Here is a 15256-nt window from a genome sequence, read left to right as displayed (position 1 = left end):
GTTTCAGTCTCCTGAGTAGCTGGGACTACAGGCACGTACCACCATGCCCAGCCAATTTTTGTATTTTTAGTAGAAACGGGGTTTCACCACGTTGGCCAGGATGATCTCAATCCCTTTACCTCGTGATCTGCCTCGCTCGGCCTCCCAAAGTCCAAAGTGCTGAGATTACAGGCGTAAGCCACCGAGCCTGAACTTTTTCTTTATTTCTTTTTTTTGAGACAGAGTCTCGCTTTGTTGCCCAGGCTGGAGTACAATGGCATGATCTCAGCTCACTGTCACCTCCACCTCACAGGTTCAACTGATTCTCCTGCCTCCGCCTCACGAGTAGCTGGGACTGCTGGTGCACACCACCAGACTCGGCTGATTTTTATATTTTTAGTAGAGACAGACTTGTGCCATTTTGGCCAGGCTAGTCTCGAAATCCTGACTTCAGGTGATCTGCCAGCCTTGGCCTCCCAAAGTGCTGGGATTACAGGCATGAACCACTGTGCCCGGCTGGGCTTGTCTTTAAGCAAGAGATTATAACAGCTAATGCTGAATGAGTGCCAATATAGGTGGGACACAGTCTCAAGCATTTTATTTTTATTTATTTATTTATTGAGACAGGGCCTCACTCTGTAGCCCAGGCCGGAGTGCAGTGGCTTGATCTTGGGTGTAATCACAGCTCACTGCAGCCTCGGCCTCCCCGGCTCAAGCAATCCTCCTACCTCAGCCTCCCAAGTAGCTGGGACTATAGGCACTTGTCACCACACCCAGCTATTTTGCAATTTTTTATAGAGAATATCTCGATATGCTGCCCAGTCTGGCCTTGAACTCCTGAGCTCAAGCGATCTGCCCACCTCGGCCTCCCAAAATTTTGGGATTACAGGCATGAGCCACAGTGCCAGGCCTGTGTTTCCTTCTATGAACATAAAGCCAACCCACTGGAGTATGGTCTGCAGGGCTGGTTTTTCTGAACACCTCTGGAATGCAGTGGTGTGATCTTGGCTCACTGCAACCTCTGCCTCCTGGGTTCAAGTGATTCTCCTGCCTCCGCCTCCCAAGTAGCTGGAATTAAAGGCGTGTGCCACCACGCTCGGCTAATTTTTTATATCTTTAGTAGAGACAGGATTTCACCATGTTGGCCAGGCTGGTCTTGAACCCCTGACCTTGTACCTCCGGGGTTCCACTTTGGAGCTAAGGCAATTCTCCTGTCTTAGCCACAAAGTGGCTGGGATTGCAGGCACCTGCCATCACATCTGGCTAATTTTTGTATTTTTAGTAGAGATGGAGTTTCACCATGTTGGCCAAGCTGGTCTCAAACTCCCAACCTCAAGTGATCTGCCCTTGTTGATCTCCCAGGGTGCTGGAATTACAGGCGTGAGCCACCGTGCCCGGCCTTGAATGTCCTCTTGACATGGTGGCTGGCTTTCCCCAGAGGGAGTGATCAAGAGAGCCAGGCAGAAGCCATGCTGCCTTATATGATTTGTCTCAGAAGTCACACACTATCCCTTCTGGGGATCCCATTGATTACACTGATGAGCGCCATTCATTGTGGGAAGGGTCTGTACCACGGTAGGAATACCAGGAGAGGAGCTGCAGTAGCAGCCACGTGGGAGGCTGGCTACCACACAGGTGGACACAGTTACTTCTCCAATAACTCCATAAGGTAGATACTCCTAACAGACATATCTTGTAGATGAGGAAACAGGTAGAAATGTGGAGTAACTTGTTCAGATTCACAGTCTTTTTTTTTTTTGAGACGGAGTCTCGCTCTGTCACCAGGCTGGAGTGTAGTGGCTCGATCTTGGCACACTGCAACCTCCCCTCCCAGGTTCAGGTGATTCTCCTGCCTCAGCCTCCTGAGTAGCTGGGATTACAGGTGCCCACCACCATGCCTGGCTGAATTTTTTTTTTTTTTTTTGGCATTTCTAGTAGAGATGGGGTTTCACCGTGTTGGCCAGGATGATCTCGAACTCCTGACTTCGTGATCCACCTGACTTGGCCTTCCAAAGTGCTGGGATTACAGGCGTGAGCCACCGTGCCTGGCCTGGAGCTCTTAATTTCAAACCTCTCCTTTGCTTCACCCGATTCAGATGACTCTGTCTCACCCATTCGTTCAGCAAACGTTGCTGAGCACTTACCACATAAGTCAGGCGAGAGACAGAACATGGGAGACATAGTAATGCCCAGGCAAGATGAATTCCTTGTCTACCTGCAGCTAAGAGTCTAGCAGGGGAGACAAGTTACTGGCACATTCTACAGAGTGATGAGTGCAATGACGGGAAGGCGTGGGGGTCTTGGGGTGCAGAGGAAGACACAAACCAGTCAGGGATAGGTGTCTTTTTTTTTTTGAGGGGGGCACAAAGTCTCACTCTGTCGCCCAGGCTGAATTGCAGTGGCCACAATCTCATGATCTCAGCTCACTGCAACCTCCACCTCCCAGGTTCAAGCGATTCTCCTGCCTCAGCCTCCTAAGTAGCTGGGATTACAGGCACCTGCCACCACGCCTGGCTACTTTTTGAATTTTTAGTAGAGACAGGGTTTTGCCATGTTGGCCAGGCTAGTCTTGAACTTCTGACCTCAGTTGATCCGCCCACCTCGACCTCCCAAAGTGCTTGGATTACAGGCATGAGGCACCGCACCTGGCCAAGGATAGGTGTCTCATTTAGCAGGTGAGACAAGAGTAGGCCAGACTGGGAGGACTTTTCCCAGCAGAGAGAACAGTCATGCAGAGGTTCAGGGGAGAGGGAGCCAAGACGCTGAGAAATTTCCCGTTGAGAGCCTGGCCTGGGGGAGGTGGAAGTGGTAGAGCTCAGTGCTGTCAGGATCAGAGCAGGGAGGGGGAAGCTAAGGAGGTACTAATGTGGTACCTCATTGGCATGGAAAGGCCTCTGCACAGGAATTGGCCTCACTCAACCTGTGAGTCTCCTATCCCACCCCCCTCCAAGGCGGCGAGGGGCAGCCAGGCAGCTCAGTACCCTCTCTGCTTATCTTCCCCTGTGGGGGAAGAACTGACCCTGCTGCTGTGAATGTGGTTATCATTCCCAGATGCAGAGCCCGCAGGGCAGGGCAGAGGTTAGGGAAGCACAGCTGGAGTGGGCGGTGCCCCATCTGTGTCTCCAGGTTTAAGTGTTAATGGGTGCTGCATCCCAGCCTGGAGGAGGTGCTCCCTAATGGCCATTAGGGTGGCCAGGCTGTGCTTCCCCCACATCCCATCCTCTTTATGGACAAAGGTGGGGATGAGAGAAACTTAAGTCGAAAAGTAAGAAATAGGCCAGGCGCGGTGGCTCACACCTGTAATCCTAGCACTTTGGGAGGCTGAGGTGGGTGGATCATTTGAGGTCAGGAGTTCAAGACCGACCTGGCCAAGATGGTGAAACCTCATCTGTACTAAAAATACAAAAAAAAATTAGCTGGGTGTGGTGGCAGACACTTGTAGTCCCAGCTACTTGGGAGGCTGAGGCAGGAGAATCGCTTGAACTTGGGAGGTAGAGGGTGCAGACAGCCAAGATCGAGTCACTGAACTCTAGCCTGGGTGACTGAGAAAGACTCTGTCTCACAAAAAAAAAAAAAAGTAAGAAATAGGGAGGATGGGAGAAATAAAAAGGCTTCTAGGCCAGGCCTGGGGGCTCACACCTGTAATCCCAGCACTTTGGGAGGCCTGACTCGGCAGGTGGATCAACTGAGGTCAGGAGTTCAAGACCAGCCTGGCTGCCTGGCTAACATGGCGAAACTCCATCTATACTAAAAATACCAAAAAAATTAGCTGGGCAATAAAATTAGCCCAGCCTCTACCCTGTGGAGTCAGAACCTATATCAGAGATCACCAATGTGCAGAAACAATTATAGTGTGATGAGTGGTCCCAGTTGAAGGGCAAAAGAAACTGCAAGAAAACAATACCATAAAACAGCATTATAGAGATTTTCCTATCCCACCTAGGATCCACATAGGGATTGGCCCTGGGCACAGATCCCTGGCGGCAGCCTGAATCACTGTATCTAACTTGGCTTCAAGGCAACTCCACCAACCTTTGTTAAATAAGGCTCCAGGCCCCCGGGTACCGGCTGCCCCCTCACAAGTTCCCTTACACACACCTGGACCCCTCCCTTCCCCCACATCATAAGCAAGGAGGAAGAAGAAGAGCCGAGGCTGGGAAACGCTGTGGTGGCAGGTGGGATCCAACATCCCACATGTTTACCGAGACCGGGAGGGTCTTCCCCTCCAAGAGACCCTTGGACAGCAGCTGCTATGTTCATGCATCCTTCCTTGGGACAGGGGGCAGACTAGATGTCCTAAGACTGGCAGCTTCCTCTCTGGGACCCCAGAGGAAAGTGGGAGAAATGCTCCTCCCTGGGGCCTTCTTGAAGGTCCTGGACTGAGTCCCATTGGGCACAGGTCAGGTAGCAGTGTGCAGGTCTCTGGGTTCTGCAGAATTTATATGGAGGGCAGGCGTTATGCTGGAATGAAGCCCAGGCATGTCAGTGATGGGAAAGTGTGCCCTGAGGCATGGAATGCTGCCCGTGATCAACAGGAGCTTCCACTGTAGACTCTTTCTAGGCCGGGGCTCATTCTCTGTACCAACATCAACATCTCTCTGCCCTGGCCCCATTCCAGGCTTCATTAAGCAAAGAGTGCTAGGAAGTTCTGCACCCACTGCTAGAGGGCAGGAACTATGTCCTGTTTAGCCTTTATTCCCCGCGCCTGGACATGACAGCTCTATCGGGCGCTTATTCACTTAAGGGGTGGGGTCCCGGTTGAGAGGCGAAGGATTTGGCAAGAGAGGGCATGGGGGACAGAGACAGAGGAGCAAAGTCTGGGGAGGGGTGGGAAGTTCTTGGGAGAAGGGTGGAAAGACACGAAGGAAGGCGAGCAGAGGACAAGGAAAGGGGGCTTCTCACCTTCCGAGTGATCTGGCCTGGAGGAGGGAGGGGCCGCCAGCCGCCCTCGCAACCGTCACCTTGCCCCACCAGGGAACTCGGGGTGCGGCCCTCGGCAGCCTTGGGCCAGCCGCCAGGTCCCCGCCCTCCGCAGGATTTACCCCTGTCCCGCCTTCTTCAGCCCAGGCAGCCTGGGAGGTTCCGCAGTCGCCGCTTCCGCCTTGGCCAGGTGAGGCTCCGCACTGAGCAGGGGGCCGCGGCTGGCTCGGGTGGAGGAATCGCCATCTCTGGAGGCGAGTCTGTGGGGTGCTGGGCCTGTCCCCTTCTCCCGCGTCCTTCCATCCCGAAGCCGTGCTTCCTCCTGTCTCCTTTCTCCCACGCTCCTCGCTTCCCACCAGGCGCGCAGGGCCTTGTACCCAGGGTCCTGGGCTTTCGCCTTCCCCAGCCAACCCCTGCTGGCACCAGGTTCTGAGCCCACCTGCGCGTTTCTAACTAGCCCCAGCCTTGGTCCTCTTCTTCCTCCTTGCTTATACCGTAGGGGAAGGGAGGACTCCAGGTGTGTGTTAGGGAAAGTGTGAGAGCAGCCTGCCAGTAACCAGAGGCCCTGAGCCTTATTTAATAAAGGTTGGTGGAGTTACCTTGAAGCCAAGTTAGGCAGAGTGATTCAGGCTGCCGCCAGGGATCTGTACCTGGGGCTGAGCTCAGGTGGGTGTGAGACTGTGTACCTGATAGCCTCAGTGCCCCCGCAGGCAGCACCTAAGCCTAGCGGCCATCACCATGCCTGATTTGATTTCAAATGTGGCTGCCTCCAGTGGAGGAGACCTCTTTTGGCTTGAGGGAGCCCTATGCCCCCATAGCTCAGGTATGTGTGCCCGCTCTACCTCAACGTCTTGTGTGTTGTGTTCACGTGGACCTTCATGTTTTAGCCAAGTGGGGTGGTGTATCTAGGTGTTTGGAGGCCGTGAACTGCTGCGTCCCACGCATGTGACACAGATGTACAAGGAACATCTCATGGAAGGACATGGATGTGCACCGTGTGTGGTAGTCAGCCTGGGCGTTTTGTGGCTGCATGCTGGAATGCCTCAGCATTAAGCGGACATGTATCTGTAGTCTCGGGCGTGTTTTGCAGCATATCTGTAGGTCTCGGTATGTGTGTGTGTGGCCGTGTGTGGGAGGCAATGTACCTTCATGTGTGTACATGCTCTACCTACATGTCGGAGGTACAGTGTGGTTGGCATATCTGGGCATCTCCATGTGTGTGGTTGGCAAACACGTCTCATGTTGGAGGAAGGGAGGTGTCTCAGGTGTGTGTGAGTGAGTGTCTCAGGTGTGTATGTGCCACTGTGTAGCTCAGGTCTAAAAGAGCAGTATATCTGGGTGTGTGATGTGCCATGCTATCGCTGAGTCAGGAGGGGATATACCTGGAGTGTGTAGTGGGAGCAGGCAGTGTACTAAAATTGCAGGTGTGAGCAGGACAGGTTACTCAGCGGTGAGGGGACAGAGTACCCGGATGCTGTGGGCATGAGGAACATTCTACCTGGGGTTTGTGTGTGTGAGTGGCAGGAATCCTGGCTGTCTCTGCTGTGTCCCTACCTCTGTACCTGAGTGTTTCTGATGACTTGCAGGTGGAGCTGGAAACCCGGTCTCTCTAGGGCCTACCCTGGGTAGGCCTGAGAACAGCTGAAGGAGAGTGCTGCCATCCTTAGGGACTCCTCCTCCAGACATGCTTCCTGAGGCTGGCTCCCTGTGGCTACTAAAGCTGCTCCGGGACATCCAGCTGGCCCAGTTTTACTGGCCCATCCTTGAGGAGCTTAATGTCACTCGGCCGGAGCACTTTGACTTTGTCAAGCCTGAGGACCTGGACAGCATTGGCATGGGTCGGCCTGGTGAGCAACCCCTGCCCCAGGCCCTGTTCTCTCTGTCTACAGCCTATCAGCTGCCTCCCCCCACCACAACCATCTCCCAGCCCTTTTCTTCCCTGTAAATCTCTCTGCACTGTTCCCCACCCCCACCTCCACCCCAGCCCTGATTCTGACCTCCCACAGCCCAGCGCAGACTGTCGGAAGCTCTAAAGAGGCTACGATCTGGGCCTAAGTCTAAGAACTGGGTCTATAAGGTGTGTGTTATGGGTAGGGCAGCCTGGGCCTGGGAATGGGGGGGCTTGAGGGGCAGGGAGGGTATGCAGGGCTCTACATACCGGATTTTCCACCCCTGTTTCAGATCCTTGGAGGTTTTGCCCCTGAGCACAAGGAGCCCACCCTGCCCTCGCAGGGCCCACCGCACCTCCCTGAGCCAGAGGGCGGACTCAAGTGTCTGATCCCAGAGGGTGCTGTGTGCAGAAGGGAGCTGCTGGGCTCTGGCTGCTTTGGGGTGGTGCACCGAGGGCTGTGGACGCTCCCCAGCGGCAAGAGTGTGAGTGTCCGGGGAGCCTGCGTCATCCAGCCCAGCTGCCCCCTCTGTTCTTCATGCCCACAATGCCTGAAGGCGCTTCCCCCCACCTCCAGGTCCCAGTGGCTGTCAAGTCCCTCCGGGTAGGTCCTGAAGGCCCGGTGGGCACAGAGCTGGGGGACTTCCTGCGAGAGGTATCGGTCATGATGAACTTGGAGCACCCGCACGTCCTGCGTCTGCACGGCCTGGTACTGGGCCAGCCTCTGCAGATGGTGAGCAGGTCCAGCCGCTGCTTCCCCGAGAGCCGTGCGGCACGAGCGCGGGCGGCCAGAGTCCTGTGGGTCCGGCTGACGCGGCACGGTGCTCCCTCCCGCAGGTGATGGAGCTGGCGCCACTGGGCTCCCTGCACGCGCGCCTAACGGCCCCGGCCCCGACACCCCCACTGCCTGTGGCCCTGCTCTTCCTCTTCCTGCGACAGCTGGCGGGGGCCATGGCCTACCTGGGGGCCCGCGGGCTGGTGCACCGAGACCTCGCTACGCGCAACCTGCTGCTGGCGTCGGCGCGCACCATCAAGGTGGCAGACTTCGGGCTGGTGCGGCCTCTGAGTGGCGCCCGGGGCCGCTACGTCATGGGCGGGCCCCGCCCCATCCCCTATGCCTGGTGAGCACTGGCCGCGGGGGCGGTCGGGCTGCCAGCAGGGCGGATGGGGAGGGCAGCAGCCGAGGGAGATCGGAGGGGGCCGGGCTTCTGAGGCAGGCTAGGACAAGAAGGGTTATCCTCCTTGGAAAAAGGGACTTCTGTGGACGATGGAAGCACTCTGGGGTGCTCCGTGGAAGATGAGCGCCAAGGAGCACGTGTCCGGCCCCCTTCAGCTCCACTTCCTTCTGCAGGTGTGCCCCAGAGAGCCTGCGCCACGGAGCCTTCTCGTCTGCCTCAGACGTGTGGATGTTTGGGGTGACGCTGTGGGAGATGTTCTCCGGGGGAGAGGAACCCTGGGCTGGGGTCCCACCGTACCTCATCCTGCAGCGGCTGGAGGACAGAGCCCGGCTGCCTAGGCCTCCCCTCTGCTCCAGGACCCTCTACTCCCTAGCCTTGCGCTGCTGGGCCCCCCACCCTGCTGACCGGCCTAGCTTTACCCACCTGGAAGAACTGCTGCAAGAGGTGGGGACCCCCTCCCTCACCAGATACACAGTCTGTCTTCCCTCCATTCGCCCTTCCAGAGTGCCATGCAAAAACTGACGTATCCAGATGCCCGTGCTGGGCCCTGGGACTCAGCTCTGAGCAAAACAGATGCAGTCCCTACCTGCAGGGAGCTCAGAATTCTGGGGAGGCAGCTTGAGGCTATACAGATGGAAGCTGAAAGGCTGGGGTCTGTGTCTGGGCCAGAAAAGGGCCATAGAGGAGACAGCAGTCAGTTGCAGTGGGTGTTGACAGGCAGAGAAAGAGAAACGTTCCGCATGAGAGGGGGAAATAGAATGAGGCCACAGAGTGAGCAGGAGGTGTCATGGAGGGCTTTGCAAGGTGTGTTAAGCTAACGTGTAGAGCAATTGACCTGTCTGGGACGCTGCACTGTCTGCTCTACATGGGCGCTATGCAGATTCACTCATTTAGTTCCGTCAACCACTGGATGAGGTTATTACTACTGAGACAGAGTCTCACTTTGTCACCCTAGCTGAAGTGCAGTTGTGGGATCTCAGCTCACTGCCACCTCCCCCTCCCGGGTTCAAGCGATTTTCCTGCTTCAGCCTCCTGAGTAGCTGGGACTACAGGCACCCGCCACCACACCCAGCTAATTTTTGTATTTTTAGTAGAGATGGGGTTTCACCATGTTAGCCAGGCTGGTCTCGAACTTCTGACCTCAAATGATCCACCCACCCCAGCCTCCCAAAGTGTTGGGATTATAGGCGTGAGCCACTGTGCCCGGCCTGGATGAGGTAATTATTATCTCCATGTTACTGATGGGCAGTTGAGGCACTGAGTGTTTAAGTGACTTGTCTAAAGTCACACAATACATGGAGGAGTTGGGATTTGAGCCCGTCGATTTGACTTCAGAGCCTTTCCCTAAGTTGCTACACTCTACTGCTAAAGTTTAGTCTTTACTCTGAAGGCATTTGGGAGCCATGGAAGCCTACTGAACAGGGCAGTGACAAGCCACTCTGCGGATTACAACACTCTGGGTGGTGCAGGAATGGATTAGAGGGCTGATGATGAGGATGGGAGACCAGGTAGGCAACAGTGGCTGTGAAGCAGAGAAAGATGAGGAGGTCTGGATGAGGGTAGAGGCAGTGGGGCTGCAGAGGAGTGGAAATTTCCCAGAGGGTCTTGGGGGGGAATCTGACGGGCCTGGATGTGGAGTGAAAGCAGAGTAGGGGGTGATGCTCCTATCAGTGCCCCTAGGTAGAGCCAGGGCCCTCCTCTCTTGCCCCCTGAGCCCTAACCTGTTTGTCATGGGATCCAGGTCTGCCTCCCTCACTGAATTACAACTGGGGGACAGGGAGATTCCCACCCTGGGCCTAGCACAGGCAACATACAGAGCGGGGCTCCTTTATTCCTGCTCCCATGATTACCTTTCTGACTCAGGCCAGGAGCCCAGCCACCCTTTCCTCTTGTCTCCACAGGCCTGGCCTTCAGAAGGATGCTGTGTGAGGGATGTCACAGAGCCAGGCGCCCTGAGGATGGAGCCTGGTGACCCCATCACAGTCATCGAGGGCAGGTGACAGCCCCATGCCTCCCAAGCATCCCCAGGAGGATACCCTCCCAACCTTCCTGATTCCTGATCCCATCTCTGCTTTTCTCCAGCTCCTTGAACCCTGATCTTCTGTCTCTTCTCCTCTCCCCACTGGGCCCTGAATGCTCCAGCATGGTCCTGGCCTCCCTGCTGGCCCATACAGCCCTATCGCATTAGGGAAAAGGCTTCCCTTCCTCCAGGTAGACACAGCTCCAAGGCACATAGCCTAGTGAGCTGAATGTGGGCCAGGGCCCAGCCCTAACTCCTGCCCCTGTTTCCACCCTATTTACCAGCTCCTCTTTCCACAGCCCTGACTCCACAATCTGGAAGGGCCAGAATGGTCGTACCTTCAAAGTGGGCAGCTTCCCAGCCTCTGCAGTGACTCTGGTAGATTCAGGGGGCTTGCCAGCCACCCGTCCAGTCCACAGAGGCACCCCTGCCCGGGGAGATCAACACCCAGGAAGCATAGATGGGTAAGGACCTGAAAGGGTGGGGGACAGGGGTGGGCTAGGAGAACTGACAAAGTCTAGGGACTTCTCTGGAAGGGAAGCTTGGGGACAGGACCAGAGTGAAGCTGCAGTCTCCTCCCTGGGCCCTGAGTCTCTTGGGTTCCCCCGTGAGTTTTTTTGGTGGGTAGAAGGGATATTGATCTGTGGGATGGGGAGGGTTGGTGTGGAGGAAGAACTGGATCTCTCTCTGACAGAGACAGAAAGAAGGCAAATCTTTGGGATGTGCCTCCAGCACGGGGCCAGAGAAGAAATGCGCCCCTTGAGAGGATGAAAGGTGGGTGTGGTGGGACTCTGGGGTCTCTAAGGAGATCAAACCAGCCCTTCAAATTCTGACCCCCTGCCCTGAATCCGTGCCTTTGCATCTATTATTTCCTTCCTCTGAATTCTGTCTGCTGGCATCCTAGGTGGACTGAAATCTTCAAAGATAGGAAGCCCTCTTGCTTTTCCTACTGAAGAACACCTCCACACTCTGGGCCCTCCGCCTAGGCCTTGGTGTCCATTTGCACCTCTGTCCTATTGTCCTACCTGCCACATGAACCACCCAAGGACAGGGCTGGCTAGCTCATCTGCAAATGCTTGCGAAACCATCCAGCCCAGCATAGATGAAGACAGAGAGTGGGCAGGGCGCGGCAGCTCATGCCTGTAATCCCAGCACTTTGGGAGGCCAAGGTGGGCAGATGGCTTGAGTCCAGGAGTTTGAGATTAGCCTGGGCAACATGGCGAAACCCCGTCTCTACAAAAATACAAAAATTAGCCAGGTGTGGTGGCAGGCACCTGTGGACCCAGCTACTCAGGAGGCTGAGGTGGGAGGATCACTTGAGCCCGGGAGGCGGAGGCTGCCGCAAGCCGAGATCAAGTTGTTTCTTTCTCAACTGTGCAGGCATTTCCAGGAGTCTGGAGTCAGTTCTGTCCCTGGGTCCTCGCCCCACAGGGGGTGGTTCAAGCCCCCCTGAAATTCGACAAGCCAGAGCTGTACCCCAGGGACCCCCAGGCCTGCCTCCACGCCCACCTTTATCCTCCAGCTCTCCTCAGCCCAGCCAACCCCCTAGGGAGCGGCTTCCCTGGCCCAAAAGAAAACCCCCACACAATCACCCCATGGGAGCGCCTGGAGCTAGCAAAGCCACTGTCCTCTCTGGAGGCCTCTTGCCTGATCCTGAGTTGCAGAGGAAGATTATGGAGGTGAGGTCTCACTGAAATGGCCTGGTGTCCAGAAGGGGCTACAGGCAGGGGCAGGGGCCTGAGTGAGGCTTTGTCTGTCCCAGGTGGAACTGAGTGTGCATGGAGTCACCCACCAGGAGTGCCAGGCAGCACTGGGAGCCACCAGGGGAGATGTGGTTTCAGCCATCCAGAACCTCAAGGTAAAGCCAGCCCTGGCCAGGCGTGGTGGCTCATGCCTGTCATCCCAGCACTTTGGGAGGCCTAGGCAGGCGGATCACCTGAGTCAGGATTTCAAGTTGAGCCTGGCCAGTATGGGTGAAACCCTGTCTCTACTGAAAATATAAAAAATTAGCCGGTTGCCTGTAATGCCAGCTACTCAGGAGGCTGAGGCAGGAGGATTTCTTGAACCTGGGAGGTGGAGGTTGCAGTGAGTCCAGATCGCACCATTGCACCCCACCCTGGCAGACAAGACTGAAACTGAGTCTTAAGAAAAAAGCCAGCCCCTTCTCTCGGGGTCCCTTCTCTCCTGCCCCTGCCACCTGGCAGTCAGCTGCAGCCCACCCTCCTGCTTCCACAGGTAGACCAGCTCTTCCACCTGAGTAGCCGGTCCAGGGCTGACTGCCGGCGCATCCTAGAGCATTACCAGTGGGACCTCTCAGCTGCCAGTCGCTACGTCCTGGCCAGGCCCTGAGCTCGCTTCTGTGGGCATGGACACCAGCATGAAAAGCCTAGGCCCCTGAGGGCCTGGCCACGTGGGACCAAGCAGAACCAGAAAAAGGTCCTGACGGGGGTAGACTTTCCACCTGGGGAGGTCCCACCTGCTATAGGCACGTGGGGGAGGAGCCCAGGGTTGGGCACTGGGAAATGTCTCCTCCCTCCCATGCTCCTTGGCCTCTGAAGGCTGAAGCTCCTTTGGCTGGGCCAAGAAGGATCTAGCCTGCCCACTACATTCTCAAACAAGAGGACAACTTGGAGGAAAAAACTGCTATACATCGTATCCAGAGGAAGCTTCTACTCGCTAGAGAGGATGATCAAGGGGCCACACTGGACCATGCGAACAGCCATCCTGAACTCCGTCAGCTACTGCACTAGACTGCGGGGCAGCCATCTTGGATGATGGAAGCCGCCATATTGACTTGGGGTATGAGGCCCAAACTCTCTTCGTTTGGTCCAGGGCCATGGTGGGTGATGACAACTGCTCTTTGCGTTCAAGGACATTTGATGCTGGTACTATGGATCATGAGACGGACCAGCCCCTGCCCCAGCCCTCACATTCCCCTTTGTTTTTCCTGGCACCAACTCCTTCTACCCTCCCCTATTACATACATCTTCCAATGTCCAAAAAGTTACAAAGTTTATATGAATGTAACATATAAAGATGCAGCCTTTTTCTTAGGGCAAGGGAAGGAAAGGCGGTTAAATAAGGCACAGGAAACGCAGCAAGCACCAGCTGAGGGCAGGGCCCTAGTGGGAGAGGAAGTTGGCACTGGGGTCCCCTGCAGCTACTGTTGGGGAGGTGGAGACCCCATTGAGTGCCAAGGTCTGAGGCTGAACTAATTGGCTGAGCAGATGCAGGAGTGGGGGTGGCTATATCCACCGTCTTTGGTGCAGCTTGCCCTTCCCCACCCAAGCCCTCTTATAAAACCCCAGAGTCCTGGGTTCCAGAGGCCTCCTTTGGAGCAGAGGCCCTGAAAGGGGGTGGGAGGGAGTACGTAGGGAAAGTTTGACAGCTGTTATGCCTGTGTGCTGAGGGACTGCTGGGACAGTGGTGGAAGGTAGCAGGAGAAGGGCTGCCCCTCCTTGGGGACCACAGGGGCAGGAGGCCAGAGAGTAGGGTAGGGATGGGGGCCACCTTCTGTCCCCTGCAGTGTACATGGAGGAAAGGGGCTGTCCAGAGGAGGGCCAGGGCAGGCGACCATCTGGAGTTCTGGCTGAGGCGATGGTCTCCTCACACCATGGTGGCCTCTAACTGGTGACGGCAGAGGGCCCAGCGCCTCCTCGCTTCTCGAAGAACATGTAGTCCTAAGAGGAAGCCACTGTCAACAGGTGATCCAGCAGGGCCAGCCCAGCTCGGCTGTGATGGGCCAGCTCTGGAACCTCGAACCCCCTCCAACATCTATCCCTGACCTTCCCCTAGCAAGAGGCCAGGAAATGCATAAAGCTTCGAGTGACGGCAAAGGACAGGCAGGAGGCGGGGGCAGGGGCAGCCAACTCACAATGAGGAATGTGGCTCCCAGCAGCACAGCCTTCACCCTCACATCCAAGTCCAGTGGGAACTGTAGGCCAAAGTCATCTGCATCCGTGAGGGCTTCTCGGACCAGGCCCCCCCACTGCTTGCTGATGCGGCCCACACTGCGGGATTCATCCCGTGTCTTCACCTGTCAGCGGGGAGGGAGGAATAAGCCAACTGAGGAGTAGGCAGCCAGTCTCACCTGCCTCCGGTCTCACTCCCACAGTCACATGAATGAATTTGCAGGCTCTACACTCAGTGAATCTTCCCTTCTAGAGGTCACCCAGTGATCGCTTTCCCAACTGGTTCCCGTCACCAAGTATGACAGCTGGGGAAACTGAGGCACTCTAGATTACGCTGTAAGTCTCTAACCAAAATCAGGATTCAGATTCAGATCTGCTGCTATCCAAAGGTGATGCATGACCTAACTGAGTATCAGTGGTGGGAGAAATGGAAGCATGATCTCATCCAACCCCATGAGGGTATAGCTGTTTGCTAACTGCTTTGGTTCCCAATGCCCCTGCCACCCACAATTGGCACAGTCTGTGTCCTGCACAAAGTACCCTGGCCAAAAGGGCAAGGAAAGCTACCTGAATCCTGGCTGTACTTCACCAGCCAAGAAGGCTCCTAGAAGGCTGTGTCTATCCCAAAGAGTGCCTTCTCTCTAATCTGTAAAGTAGGGGAGGGCCTTGTCCAGCACTGCATGAGAGCCTCATCTAGGGGGATACATGCCTCTCTACTGTGGGGAGGGGCAGCAGTCAGTAGCCTTTGAGGACCACAATTTCCACTGGCTTCTCTGAGCCACACAGCAACAGGCCCTGCCGATGTGGGTAGTTACTGCCCATTACTTCTTGGTCCTTTTCCGGTGCTCATTCTCCAGTGATTACAACTGGAGTTATTTCCTTTTGTGTCATTGCCATCCCCTTCCCGCACTGTCCTATAGCTCTGGGGCATTTCCTGCCATGGTCCTAAGGGTACAGCCGCAAGTATGGACTGTTTATAATTATGTGAAAGGGACACTGGCCCTATGAGAACCCTACAGCCTATAAATTCCCACCCAGAGATCACGCAGTTATTAGTTCTTATTCCCAACTTGTTCCCATCACAGAATCTCCCTTTGGCTACCAAGGTGACTCATTTTTTCAAAGTAGCCTTAGATAGGTACCTCATTAGAAGCGTTGGAAAGTCTACAAGATTATACCTGTTGTTTCTCCCTTACCTGCACAAGGAAGTATCCTTTAAAGAAATCAAGGGTCAGGTCAGGCACAGTGGCTCATGCCTGTAATTCCAGCACTTTGAGAGGCAGAGACGGGCAGATCACGAGGTCAGGAGTTCGAGACCAGCCTGGCCAGCATGGTGAAGCCCTGTCTCTACTAAAAAAAA

General features: G+C 55.5%; 2 protein-coding genes across 9 annotated transcripts in view; one reads left to right on the top strand and one right to left on the bottom strand.

Moving 5' to 3' along the window:
- Window positions 1-4489: 4489 nt before the first annotated feature.
- Window positions 4490-13012, top strand: TNK1 (tyrosine kinase non receptor 1). Of its 4 annotated transcripts, none has more exons than XM_017531636.2 (13): window positions 4490-5089; window positions 6486-6746; window positions 6906-6976; window positions 7081-7272; window positions 7365-7520; window positions 7625-7908; window positions 8139-8409; window positions 9867-9961; window positions 10285-10449; window positions 10680-10759; window positions 11366-11664; window positions 11748-11843; window positions 12221-13012. In XM_017531636.2, exons 2-13 carry the CDS (start codon window positions 6584-6586, stop codon window positions 12332-12334), a joined length of 1986 nt encoding a protein of 661 aa, XP_017387125.1. In that variant the 5' UTR covers window positions 4490-5089; window positions 6486-6583; the 3' UTR covers window positions 12335-13012. The 4 variants fall into 4 exon arrangements, with proteins under 4 accessions (XP_017387125.1, XP_017387124.1, XP_017387128.1 ...); XM_017531635.2 differs by having other exon boundaries at window positions 10270-10449; XM_017531639.2 differs by lacking the exon at window positions 11366-11664.
- PLSCR3 (phospholipid scramblase 3) overlaps window positions 12976-15256 on the bottom strand; it is a 5532-nt gene continuing 3251 nt past the window's right edge. For all 5 annotated transcript variants that reach the window (XM_037739663.1, XM_017531643.2, XM_017531641.2 and 2 more), the window contains exons 7-8: window positions 13860-14021; window positions 12976-13665 (exon numbers count right to left, since the gene is read on the bottom strand). In XM_037739663.1, the coding sequence (XP_037595591.1) occupies window positions 13609-13665; window positions 13860-14021 (219 nt within the window). In that variant the 3' untranslated portion in view covers window positions 12976-13608. The remainder of the gene's footprint in view (window positions 13666-13859; window positions 14022-15256) is intronic.

The sequence above is a fragment of the Cebus imitator genome, unplaced genomic scaffold (assembly GCF_001604975.1).
Source record: "Cebus imitator isolate Cc_AM_T3 unplaced genomic scaffold, Cebus_imitator-1.0 Scaffold72, whole genome shotgun sequence".
In the NCBI taxonomy this organism is placed as follows: domain Eukaryota; kingdom Metazoa; phylum Chordata; class Mammalia; order Primates; family Cebidae; genus Cebus; species Cebus imitator.
The sequence above is the reverse complement of the archived record's forward strand: the minus strand, read 5'-3'. Positions and strand labels throughout refer to the sequence as shown.

What these genes read in the sequence shown, in the direction of transcription:
- TNK1 (XM_017531635.2), top strand. Translation starts at nt 6,584, where the DNA reads ATGCTTCCTGAGGCTGGCTCCCTGTGGCTACTAAAGCTGCTCCGGGAC. An exon ending in CATTGGCATGGGTCGGCCTG is followed by an intron (nt 6,747 to 6,905) that starts GTGAGCAACCCC and finishes GACCTCCCACAG; the next exon opens with CCCAGCGCAGACTGTCGGAA. An exon ending in CGCCCCATCCCCTATGCCTG is followed by an intron (nt 7,909 to 8,138) that starts GTGAGCACTGGC and finishes TTCCTTCTGCAG; the next exon opens with GTGTGCCCCAGAGAGCCTGC.